This window comes from Lissotriton helveticus, chromosome 5_1 (genome assembly GCF_964261635.1).
Source record: "Lissotriton helveticus chromosome 5_1, aLisHel1.1, whole genome shotgun sequence".
NCBI lineage: Eukaryota > Metazoa > Chordata > Amphibia > Caudata > Salamandridae > Lissotriton > Lissotriton helveticus.
The window spans coordinates 1,773,501,723-1,773,514,938 of record NC_136065.1 but is presented as its reverse complement, the minus strand read 5'-3'; the positions used below and the strand labels follow the sequence as shown (position 1 = coordinate 1,773,514,938).

Genomic DNA, 13,216 nt, shown 5'->3' with positions numbered 1-13,216 from the left:
AAAAAACGTTTCTCATCATTTTAAGAAGTCCAAAGCAGCAACTTGCCACTTTCTGTGTGTGGACTTTCATATTTAGTTTGTTATCCAGCCATACTCCCAGGCTTTTTATTGTATCTTTGGGGAGAGGGGCGTTTCCTAGGCAATTAGGCCACAAGGCGGAGGAGCCTTCAGTGTTAAATACATTGGGGCAATAAAATACTTTATAATGATTAACTGACTATCAGTTGTTAATGATACATTCCTGGCTCTATAACGAATGAGCATCTGAAAGTATGCATTCTATCTAGCTGTGAAACATACTCACCAGTCCCTGCTGGTCTGTCCAGCTGGGAAAAATACAAGGTTCCTGGCACTTGACTAGTTACGGGTAATCCTTAGATCTATCCTACGTGACCAGCACTGAAGCAAGGTAGCTACCGCCTAATCAGCTCTGTAGGTTACTCCCTGGGTCCACCATCTGATAGTTGTAGAAGACATTCGTTACATATCTCCTACCTATTCAGCTTACTCCTGATCACCTCTGACAGATACTTCCATGGTACCATGCTCTCCTGTGAAGACACTCCACCCGACACAATTAACCTGCATGTGATGGACACCTCCCCTTGGCCACTACCATTCTCCCACCTGTGAAAACACTTCTCTGGACCTACACCATGTAATAAATTGAGACGGACAGATACTCCTCTGAAATCGCAACTCATGATAAGAGATGAATGACTCTACCCTGCACTTAGACCAGGTGATAAGATTCTAAGGATAGGAGTGTAGCTTTGTGTGTGTGTGTGTGTGTGGGGGGGGGGTGGGTGTCACTCCCTCATCCCCCCCTAATAAATGTATTATTTAATAGATAGTTGGGTACAGGAGCTTTCAGTCGGGTATTCTAAGGTGTATGTCAAATTCCACCTGGGATTTTTAAATATTTCCTCAGAAAAAAAACACACACATACACTTGCATCTCTCTCAGAGAGGTTTGTAGCCCGTATCGTGACTAGGCATCACGATACGAGGAGGTTCCTCAATGATGAAGCATGCCACCTTTGGTGTGTGAGGGAAATCGTCCTAACAAATGATTTTTCGTGGGTGGTAGCCCCATCATTGGCTAGGCCAATAATGATTCCACATCCAAGGGTTTATTTCCATGGTGTAAAATATGAAGTAAGAGAGCTAACCATTGCATGTCTTTAAACCTCCTCCAGGCCTCTCTTTTTGAAACGACAGTAAGTTGCATGTCAGACGATAGGGCTGGAGCGCAGTCAGTCATATGTCAGGTGATTTAGCTGAGGGTCAGCCCATCAGTTGATAGAAGTGGGGCAGAGTAAGCTACTTATCAGGCTAAAGAGCTGGAGCACAGTCAGTCACATGCCAACTGACAGGGCTGAGGGACAGTCAGTATGCTCACTGCCCTTCTACCCTTTAGAATCGGCTTCACTCATCGTACCCGTTCTTCTACCCTTCATTGAGGTCTCCCTCGCCCCTACCTCACCCACGGGTGATGTTGATATATGAAGAAGGCGTCCCTGGCCACCATGGAAGTTACGGCATGAATTGCTGATTTCTACGCAGGTGGCATTCAGGCCTATCTCGAGGTGTCTCAGAGCTTTCATTTGAAACATATAATACCATGGTCGATAGTAAAGAATTTGTGAGGGTAAACATGACTTTGCGTCTTCAAATCTGTGATAGCAAAAAACATTTTTGATGAAATACGAACACTAACAGGCATGCTCCCACTTCTATTTGTAGACCAAAGGCGCATGTGCAGGGGTCACTGCGAGGCGTGAGTCCTGCAGTGCCCCAGGGTGTTGACCTTTGGAATGTTAGCTGGAGTATCTTCAGGTTCGTAGTGTTGCTGCGCTACTTGTTTGTGGTTTGAAATGGAGTGACCTTGTGCCCGGGGAGAAGCCCTTCCACTTGCTGGCCAGCGTGTGCTCCGGTGGCAAGCTAGACAATCTTCAAGGTAAAACCTTGCAGCATAATTCGGAAAGAATCCGAGCTAATCTCGGATTCACCGGCATTCTGCTACACTGCAATAGGATGCACCTCACAGACCTCTCACAACTCACTGTGGTGTCACTCATTCACCCATCACTGGCTTTGCACCCTCCAGTTCTGCCTCACTCTGTGCACATCACACGGCTGATCAGTCTGAATGAGGCCTCGCGCATTTTGCACATTAATGCCTCCACACACTCAACAGTCTCAGTCACTGTAAACATAACTGTATCTACAGACACCACTAAAGTCTCACTCATTGGTATCAGAACAATGAATATGGTCTCATTCATGCGCCACTTGTGAGCCTCAGTATGTTATACCTGCCTTCTCTTCAATACAGTTTCTATTACTATATGCATCACTGTTAGCACACACTGCAGTAGGACCTCACTCATTCTATCGATCAGTGAACTTATACACTTCAGTAGGGTAGCACATATGCTAATTATCATTCCCCTGGGTGGGTATTATACATTCTACATATTTAGCATGTACATGCAGTACAGTAGAATTCAAAAATATAATTGATTTGATGTGCTCAATAGCGTATCGTTCCATTTAAATGTAATTGTCCTTTTTTACGGCTCAAGAAGATATCACTCATTCTACTCGTCATTGGAGTTATACACTCAACAGGGTAGGTATCCTTCATTTCTTATCACTGGACCTGTACACTGAATGTGGTGTCATTTGTCCCAGTAGACCTGATCTGGCACGTTCATCTTCACCAGCACCACTAATCCATAGGTGGGCCTCTGCGTAGTGAATGAGTACAGATCAGATGACCAGATTAGAATGAGTAGGTTTTCACTAATCTTCCAAATAGCAGCAGATTTCCTGAGGTGCAAAAGAATTGAGGCATGGGATTCTAAAGATGGCGGATTCTGAAGGCCGTCCCTCCCGTCTGTGTGACATGCACCATAGGGCCCATATACAGACATTTCCTTCTATGAAGGATTCTATCATGATTCTATGGCAGGACCGGAGGCTCAGATGATCCTTTTCTTTCTCCGCTATTTATTTCCAATACAAAACACAGCAGCGAATCCTCGCCTCAGTGTCCTTAATAGAATTGAAATTTACCGTTACGTCAGCTAGGCAAATTTCGATTCCACTCTGTGACACCCTAGTTGTAACCTGGACGATTCGCATAAACTAAACTGCACCCTAAATTAGGATCGAATTCCAGAACTTGATCTAGGTAGACACACAAAGCCAACGCAGTCTCCTGAGGGTAGGGAAATAAGTTCTCTTAGGAGTGTCTCAATTTTTGTGCAGGGTTCTGCATTACCTGTTTTGTGTGGTGCCACTTAGTCTACTCGGACCCAATAAGGCGTCTGGCAGTAATGACCATTGATTTTTAAGGCAATAAAAGGTTTAATCTCTGCAATAGCAGAAGTAGTACTGTGAAGAGAACACTTATGCTCGTAGGCTTGTCAGTGCATAGGATAGCATCACAGAATCTTATTATTAGTATTATGTTGTATTTATAGTTCATAGCTACCCTATGAAAAGTACAATATAGTAGATAAATGCCAATCATAACAACATTTCATGCCTCCATCACTTTGCTAGTATTAATAAATCCATCAAAAGAGGCAATTAAGGAGATTATCACATATTTTCACCAAACTTCACAGGTATGCACAGAGACCTTTCCACACAATTATACAATTTAAACTTCGGCCTGACACGTTTACAACTGCACGATACAATAAAATACAGGACAAAGATTTTGAACTAGATCAAAGCTTGATTGTAAACTAGAGCCACATAATCGACAGACCCTGTAGTTTGATAAACTACTGGTAATCTGTAAGAGCGACAGGTGCATGAATCTAAATGCATGCATTTCCTAATCCAAGATGGACAGTGCAATAAATTATTGTGACTGTTGCGATAAAATACATATATCCTATACTGGAAGGTGATTAGCAACAACACATTGCCTTCCGTGGGTGTTTGTTCTTCTTGAGTAAGTTACACAAATAGTTGCACGACGTTGTAGAGTGATATTGACAAGTGACAACAAAGATGTCAGTGCTAGAAAGTTCACCGCACGCCAGTGAAAGTTTACATAGTTCTTGTATTCACCTAAACGGCAGTTATTGAAGTACAGGCGAGGAGCGGCAAAATCCCCCAAACTACGGTAGTATGCCACATTCCGTGTTTACGTGCCATTCACGGCAAAAAAAATAGCACCAGCAACAACACGAACTGTCAGAATTTAAGTGGCTGCGGTTTGCAACTATTGTGTTTTTTTATCTTTTTTTAAGCACAAAATGAATCCTTGTGTCCAAATTGAACGCAAGGATGCATTTGACACTAAAATACAGCACAATCTGCGAATGTTGCATTTTATGTAATTAGGTGATATATTTCAAATGTTTTATAATCGTTAATCAGGCAAAAGAAAATTAAGCGAATTTTGCACACCCCTACTTCGGCATAAAGTCTGGACATTTCTATTAAAAAGAGCTGGAGGTGCACAAGAACCGTGTGAAACACAGGAAGACTCCTGAGCACAGCGATGTGGATCTGGATTTCCTAGTGCACAGGAAAAGAAACCAGCATTGGCATAGCCAATAGGTCTCGCCTTTGGTACCTTATTAGTGTTTATGACCTCCTTTGTATAAATCTTTACAACACGGTTAATCAATAACCTATGATTGGCATTTCTGCATGCACAATTTCAATATTTATGCATCCAAACGATTTCAGTAAACCACACATCAAAACAAGCGCAAAACTGTATACTTAATCCAATAAATTTATTTTTAGAGCAATTCAGGATTATTTGTAACCAAAAACACAGGTTGCGCGCAAAAGGAGAGGGAAAGGATAGAAAAGTGGTGGAGTTGGGTAGTGAGGGTGTGAATCATAGAGTAAAAAGTATCCAATGTGTTATTTACAACTGCTGGTAATGAAGACCAGTAAATCCAAGCCTGTCCAACGATGATTTACATATACTTCTGTAAATTTCAATGTGCACTCAATGCAATGTACAATGGAGGGACAATGAAGGATGTAGGTACAGGTCTCGATCAATTAGTGAGCGTCGACGTTTCGGCTCGACTGTGCAACCAGGAATTTCAGCCTTTGCAGCGAGTCTTTATCAGGACTGTGTTTAGCAACCTAGAGCTGGAGCCAAGCCTGGCTTTCCAGTCATGCTGAAATTAGCGTGCCAAGGGATAATTCCGCTGAGGTACGGTAGGTGTGCAGAGATTTCAACAACAAGTCAATTTAGTTGAGCTGGAGGTCTCCTTCCTTCGTGCGAGGGCGTCCGTGTGTCAGTCTGCTGCCTCGGCAGGATTAAGTATACAGTTTTGCGCTAGTTTTGATGTGTGGTCTACTGAAATCGTTTGGATGCATAAATATTGAAATTGTGCATGCAGAAATGCCAATCATAGGTTATTGATTAACCGTGTTGTAAAGATTTATACAACGGAAGTTTGTAAATAATTTCTTTAGTGTTAGTCACGGACCATTGTTTTCATTCCCGCATTGCGCCCAGGTCCGCTTTGACTTTAGGGGCTACCCCATTATCGATAATGGCTTATTAGTGTTTAGCCATGCAGCAGTTGATGTTTTTGCACCAAGGATATTGTGCTGGATAACTAAACACTTATAAGGTCCCAAAGGCGAGACCTAATGGCTGTGCCAATGCTTGTACCAGGTTCTTTTCATACAGGCAGAGGACTAGATAACTGCATGGAATCAATCATCAGCCAGTAGACACAGGGTCCATTCCACTTGGTTACTAAAGCTTTACAGATATATCGACTACTCCGTCACTGAAAACTTGACTACTTGGTTACTGAAGCCTAACTGTAGCTTTACTACTCGGTTACTTGGTGACTGATAACTCTACTACTCGATTACAGAAGCTTTAACAATACTGAAGCTTTACAGCTAACCCGACTACTCAGTTAATGAAGCTTTACATAGAACTCCAAAACTCTGTACCGAATCTTGACAGATACTGAAGCTTCTAAGATAACTTGAATGCTCGGTTACTGGAGGTTAACAGATTACTCATCTACTTGGTTCCCGACCCCCGGGACATCGGATTGGATGCTGTACATTTCCAATGGCTTTCAGCTAGAACCCCGTCGCACTGGGCCTGTTTATCTTGCAGGGGTGGCGTCCTGTATGTGCAGCTTATCTTTGGAGTCGAACTTCGAAGGCATCTGATCTGAGCCGGGAGAAAGATGAAATCCATCCCCATCTCTCCAGCTGTGCTTTACAAACGTCACTCACACGTGCCATAGGATCTTGGAGGCGGGCGGGACCTATGTATGCTCATAGTGGGTGTGTCATCTAATGGTCATGCAAGACCCCCGCACCGATCAGCTATGGCATGCTGTGTTGTGTTGTGTGCTGCTCACCTTAATCTACAGTGCACAAGCAATCACTTCTTAGCCGAGGCTTAAGATGCTGGGGAGCTGACACAGTCGCATAAGTGAACCCCAAGCCACCAAACCCTGTCCACACAACCTGTAGGTTTGTCAGGACTTGTACTCTCCTGCACAGCTGCTGCACTTCTGGCGGGGCAGGGAGGGGATTGGCCCTGCACAGCTGCCGTATATCTGGTGGAACAGGACCAGCACGTCCCTGCACAGCCGCTGTGCTTCAGGCAGGCAGGAGCTGCACGCCCCTGCACAGCTGCTGCACTTGTGGTTGGGCAGGAGGGGCTCGGCCCTGCACAGCTGCTGCACTTCTGGCGGGGCAGGAAGGTCTTTGCCCAGCAGGACTCCATTTTTTTAGTTGTGCAGTTGCTTCTTCGCAGGGCTGCTCTATTTTAGTGCCCGCGGGCTACATGGTCTTTAGTGTGGTTAGGGCAACGGGTGCATTAGCACCAGGCCCCACAGCGTGAAGTGTCCAGTGCTCGCACCACTGTACTTATCTTTTACTACCCAACCAGGGACAGGAGCTCATATTCCTCACTGGCATTAGGGCATCAGAATGCAGCTAAGGCATTGTCCAGGCTTACTGAGCGTGCCCACAGCACACACAGTCCACACAGGGTTTAGCTAGGCACACTGAATGCAATCACTGTGCGTCACAGATGACTGTTCGCTTTACTACAAGCAACAACAAGCATGAGTGCTTGAAAAGTGCAGACCCGCGCTTCGCCAAGTAATATCACTGGAATGTGGTAGCACCAGGTTACATCACAGAAGACTGCGAGCATTACCACAAGCAAAAACAAGCACGAGTGCTTGAAAAGTGCAGACGCACCCGACCATGCTAATTGCAAACAGATGGCCCCTGCTGCTCGCTCCCGCAAGGTGGATGCTAGCACAAGCAAGAGTGCTTGAAAAGAGGTGACCGGTTTCTAAAGGTCATCGACAAGAGCAGCTCATGAACCGTGCGCTAGGCTCGACTTAAAAAGAAAAAACTGTCTTTAGCCACATCCTACGTTCCCTTCCAGCCTCCTTAATTTTTGGCAACTATATATGGTTGTCATGGGTATAAAATTCTGCATAAATATCGGAGAGTAACAGCATAGCCAATGAAACTTCATCCCAAATGTCAGAATGGTTCATTAGACATGAAGCAAAGCTGTTGCTGTACATCTATACTGTGCAACTAAACCATATATCGGAGGCTAACTAATGAGAATTCTATTGGCCTCAAAATCTAGTCACAAAATATGGAAATTTCACCAACACTTCAAAGGAGGTGTTAACCCATTCACAAATGGGAAGAGCTCCTGTTGGGACCCCTTCCTCTTCGTGAATGTTAAAAAAAATATGTTGGCATGTAGGCAGTGGTCCGCGGGACAACCACCAACTTTCAAACAAAGAAAATGAAAATTGTTTCTTTTTAAATGCATCCCAGTTTCCTTTAAAGAAAATGAGTTGCATTTAAAGCAAGGATTGGCATAGACAATAAGTCTCGTCTTTGAGACCGTACAAGTGTTTAGCCAGAGCTGTTGGCTTTGCCAATGTCTTTAAGCTATGTTGTAGAGCAGTGTGGCTGCTGTGCAGAATGTTGAAAAGTTATAATAAAAAAGTGTTACAAGCATTTTTGTTACCTTATATATAACCAAGAAGACATTATGCACCACTGAACTACCCTATTAAAAACAGAATTAACATAAGTTATGTCTTGTCGTTTTTTTTGTCCCTGCAAAGCTGGCAACTTCGTCCTACCTGTGCTAATGCGTGTCTGTTATGGGGCTGGGCAACATAAACAAAGGGAGTGTGGAGGTTGGGAAATAGTACCTGAATTACAATACGAGCGGCGGACGGACACTTGGGGAGAATCAACAGCTGGAAGACTCAAGGGCATACTGAGGTGGTGCTGAGGTGGTGGTATGGTGGTGCACTGATGTGGAGGTGGTGCTGTGGCTGAGATGGTGTTGCACTGATGTTGAGGTGGTGCTGTGGTGGTGCTGCGCTGGTGCGAAGGTGGTGCTGCGCTGGTGCTGTGGTGGTGCTGGAAAGTCGAACAAAAGCGGGCCTCTGTAAACTTAATTCAGAGGTCCTAAGGGATATGAGAGGGTATATGGAGTACGTCCTCCCTTACAAATACTTTATAACAACAAATAATCCAAAGGAGACCTAACATAAGACCCACTGGATCAATGTAGGTAGCGCAACTGGGAATAGGGAACTTATAAATAGGGTGAGATTAAACATCTACCCACTAGGGATGTGTATGATATGCTAACCATATCTATGTAATGAGAGGGGGGCAACACTAGTTGTTTTTAGTAACCCTCACACACCCTAGTGGTGTCATGCTTCATCATCGGGTCACCCAGACTCCTATAGGTCAAGGTGGGCTCAACCACAGTGTTGGGAAGCTCTTGTGATAGTGAAGGCAAATGGATCTAAATAAAATACCTCAATCAGACCCCAGGTTTCCCTTTATTCATGGGTCTGGTTGGGTTGTTAAAAACAGAATAAAAAGGGTCTTACAAGGATTTTTATGGTCCTATGACCCTAGTGAAGTGCCGACATGTTTCAGTCCTTAGGTGGCCATAAAAGGTCCCGGACTTTCTTCAGGGCAAAAGTGAGTTACCCCCCCTTATGTGTGGGGATAATTAGGTTGGGGAATACCCTACTCTATCAATGTAGCGAAGGAAGAGTAGCTTCTCCTCGTGTTAATGTGTTGATAGTGTAGTGAGATGCCAGGCTCCATCTGCGGAAAAATTTATGGCAAAAAACACATTATCAGATATAGACATTCTCCATAATATTGTGTATAATCCCACACGTGGAACACTGACTTACCAGTGAACATGCCAATCTAGTGGAGAGCTCAAGTGCTCTCATTCTATGTCACTCAATCCTATGTGCAGTGGCATTTTCATTATGTGACACCCAATTATTAGTGTCAAATATCACACACTAATATAATCAGAGGATGTGACATTGTGAAGTGAAATATCATAAGAGTGGTCGCAGTCTCAATTGCAGTAAATAATCTCCATAAAAACACACCCATACATGTTCAACAATCGTGTATACCGTTCTTCACACCAGCACTTACATGCATGTCATGCAACTATCACATCATTCATAATAGCACTTACCCAAATTGCGTTGGGCGTGGGCTTCTCAGTCAGCAAGACAAATGGGGCATGCTCTCCTAACCAAAGGGTGTTAGTTAGGTAGGTATCGGTATCGGTAATGTTGCAGTAAGCATAAGATTAGAGAGAGCATCCAGTGTGTAAAGGACCGAATAAACACGGTCCGAGGTAAATGCGGGAAGGGGGCGGACATGCTACTTACTTATTGTGAGGACGCTCCCTACCGGAAAACATACGATCTTGCCTCCCGGCTCTCGGTTGCTGTTCTTGCCGGAGCCGGTGGAGAGCAACGTTTATTTCCGTGTTGTGCGTGACGCATCTGACGTCACGGTCGGAAATAGTCCCTTTCCCGGCTGAAGGGATGTCGGGAATTGTAGTTTAAAGCCCCGGTATCAGGCTGTATGACTACGGAAAACTGGAGTTAGTTATACTAGCTACTGTTTGTGGGACGCATATCTCGTTTTAGTGGGTATAGACACCCATGCTATAATTGTACTACAGCAATACTGAATACTATGACGATATAATAATCGTGGTGCTTGCCAATGTAAATCATATTTGCAATTATGGAATTTCTCTTGTTGTTTGAAACCATGTCGCAGGGGCATATTTTTATCGCGACGAAGTGTGGTGTAATCGTGACACATTAATGATGGTATCACTGTGTATAGAAATGTATACCAAATTGAAATACCAAATTGAAAAACCCACTTTTAGCATTTGTCATGTCCGATTACGCTGGGCTTAGTTAATCAATAAAAGCCCAAGATAGTGGCAACATATATAGAAATATATGCCATGTGAAGATCACACTTTCCACTTTTATCATGATTGTTTGTGCTGGGTTAACTGGGTAAATAGTCTAAAATCTGTTGGATCATGGTGACTAGGTCTTATTCAATTGATGACTCCGTTTTCTGCAGTACTTGGGTCAAACAAAGGTAAGAAGCACAAGAAGTAAGGATAATCAACTCAGGAGGCATGTTATTACAGACTATCTAAGATCAGTCTGTATTGTTCAATATACGGAGTGTTCCATTCAATGTTGACAACAAGGACTTCCATAGTATCATTAGTTCTTAGTCTGTTATTGTATTAATACACTGGGGGTCTTGGGTATATCTAACCCCAATATCATTTTCTCAATTGTGCCCACGGTATGGAATCATTAAGGCCCCTGATGTGAGTTTTGAGACGATAGACCCACCGCTGTTCTTTCTCTAATAGTATTTTTTTGAAGTTATTGCCCGGCTTAATTTTCTCGATCACCGTCCATTTTATATCTGTGTCCTTATGATGTTTCTCAACATAATGAGCTGTGAGTCTGGTAGCGGTGATTGACCTCCTTATTGTGCTACGGTGTTCCCTAATGCGTGTCTTTATCTTTCGGGAGGTCATTCCCACATAGGACAATTGACACGGACATTTGATCAAGTAAACTACTGCCTCCGAGTTGCAATTGGTGTGGCATCTTTGTTCCCATGGTGTATTTAAGCCAAGATCCAATTGTGTAGTGTGTTCAGTGAATTCGCATGCCACACATGACCCACATGGATAATGTCCCATCACTGGAGTGGTATTCCAAAGGGTTCGTTCTTTTCTACTCAAGTTGTTATATCCTGTTGTATTTTGTGGTAGCAATTTAATTTCCTTCACTACTGCTTCCTCAAAGGCTAGTACTTCAGGTGGCATGAGGTTCGTAGGTGGCATAAATGTTGACTTGTTTTTTAAGTCTGTATAGTTGCCCTCAGTGATGGTTGCATCTTTATCTTTGAAGAAGGTTTTCAATCTAATTTTGCGGAAGAATTCTCCCAATTCACATCTGAGATTGAATGTATCTAGGGGTGCCGTGGGAACAAAGCCCAAGCCTTTCTCCAGTACTTTGACCTCGTCTTCTGTCAGGACGGTATTAGAGAGGTTAACAATTACTCCCTCATTCCACTTGGTCCTGGTTGTGGTTGGCTCTTCGCCGTGCTCCTCGTGTTGGGTGTGGTTTTCTCTGTTTGGTCCCATGTGACTCTCCTGTTGTTGTTGTTCCCCCCTCTGCCTCGTCTGCCTCTTCTTCCGTCCTGTGATAAAAAATGAGTATAATTGGGTTGGAAGTAAGGACCCATGGGGTATTGTGGTGGTCCATTAAAGGGTCCTGGGGCAAAAGGTACTGGCCAATGATACATCTGTGGTGGGCCATAACTCTGATTAAATCCACCTCTTTGTTTCTGATTCCAATTCTTTTTAGAACCATCACTTGAATAGCTATCTTGGTCAGAATTAGTGGAACCTGACTCACTACTTCTAGTGGATCTTGCATCAGATAGTTGCTCGCCCTGATAGTCATCTTTGATGTAAGGATACACCTTTTCATGACTGAATTTTTTTAAGTCTTTTTGCAATTTGGAGATTTTACTTTGCATAAGGAAGTCTTTGTGTTCTGTTATCTCTTTATTGACTTCGTCTAGTTTCTTCTTGTAGATGGTCAACTTTATTTCTGTGAGGAGATGGTCTTCACTTGTCTTGATTTTAATCAGCATGGCTTCAGACAGGCGTTTGGCAGTATTAATGATTAAGATGAGCCAATCCCGCGAGCACCGCCAGGCTATCAATGACCACTCTTTTTTGAACAGTGGATCATCCAAAAAGATCCTTGGGGCATTGGAGACCAACAAGCCTGTTGGTGCTGCATTCCCCCTTAAATATTCTGTCATTATTGCTCCATGAAGAAGGATGCACATTTGATTGCGCTTCAACTCCTTCAATTCATCCCAATTTTGTGCTTGGGTTAGACTTTGATTGATATTCGTATCTGATAATAATGATGGACAAGCCAAAATTGCTGAGGCATCATCGTCCGTATATCCTATGCCCATTAGATCGGCCAAGGCGGTGTTAGGTCGTGTGTGTTAAATGTGACTAAAAACTGCAAGAAACCACTAGTCCTGGTAATACTTCAACTTCAAGAGGTTCATAGCACTGTACTAGACAGAGCTAAAGGAAACCCACAGCTGTGCGCTGCTCAAAAGTCGAACAAAAGCGGGCCTCTGTAAACTTAATTCAGAGGTCCTAAGGGATATGAGAGAGTATATGGAGTACGTCCTCCCTTACAAATACTTTATAACAACAAATACTCCAAAGGAGACCTAACATAAGACCCACTGGGTCAATGTAGGTAGCGCAACTGGGAATAGGGAACTTATAAATAGGGTGAGATTAAACATCTACCCACTAGGGATGTGTATGATATGCTAACCATATCTATGTAATGAGAGGGGGGCAACACTAGTTGTTTTTAGTTACCCTCATACACCCTAGTGGTGTCTTGCTTCATCATCGGGTCACCCAGACTCCTATAGGTCAAGGTGGGCTCAACCACAGTGTTGGAAGCTCTTGTGATAGTGAAGGCAAATGGATCTAAATAAAATACCTCAATCAGACCCCAGGTTTCCCTTTATTCATGGGTCTGGTTGGGTTGTTAAAAACAGAATAAAAAGGGTCTTACAAGGATTTTTATGGTCCTATGACACTAGTGAAGTGCCGACATGTTTCAGTCCTTAGGTGGCCATAAAAGGTCCTGGACTTTCTTAAGGGCAAAAGTGAGTTACCCCCCTTATGTGTGGGGATAATTAGGTAGGGGAATACCCTACTCTATCAATGTAGCGAGGGAAGAGTAGCTTCTCCTCG

At 43.5% G+C, this 13,216-nt stretch overlaps 1 protein-coding gene across 1 annotated transcript in view; it reads right to left on the bottom strand.

Moving 5' to 3' along the window:
• LOC144752806 (parathyroid hormone/parathyroid hormone-related peptide receptor-like) overlaps nucleotides 1-12,405 on the bottom strand; it is a 334,785-nt gene extending 322,380 nt beyond the window's left edge. The window contains exons 1-2 of the mRNA XM_078640656.1: nucleotides 11,829-12,405; nucleotides 11,222-11,610 (exon numbers count right to left, since the gene is read on the bottom strand). Coding sequence (XP_078496782.1) covers nucleotides 11,222-11,610; nucleotides 11,829-12,405 — 966 coding nt within the window. The remainder of the gene's footprint in view (nucleotides 1-11,221; nucleotides 11,611-11,828) is intronic.
• Nucleotides 12,406-13,216: the final 811 nt, after the last annotated feature.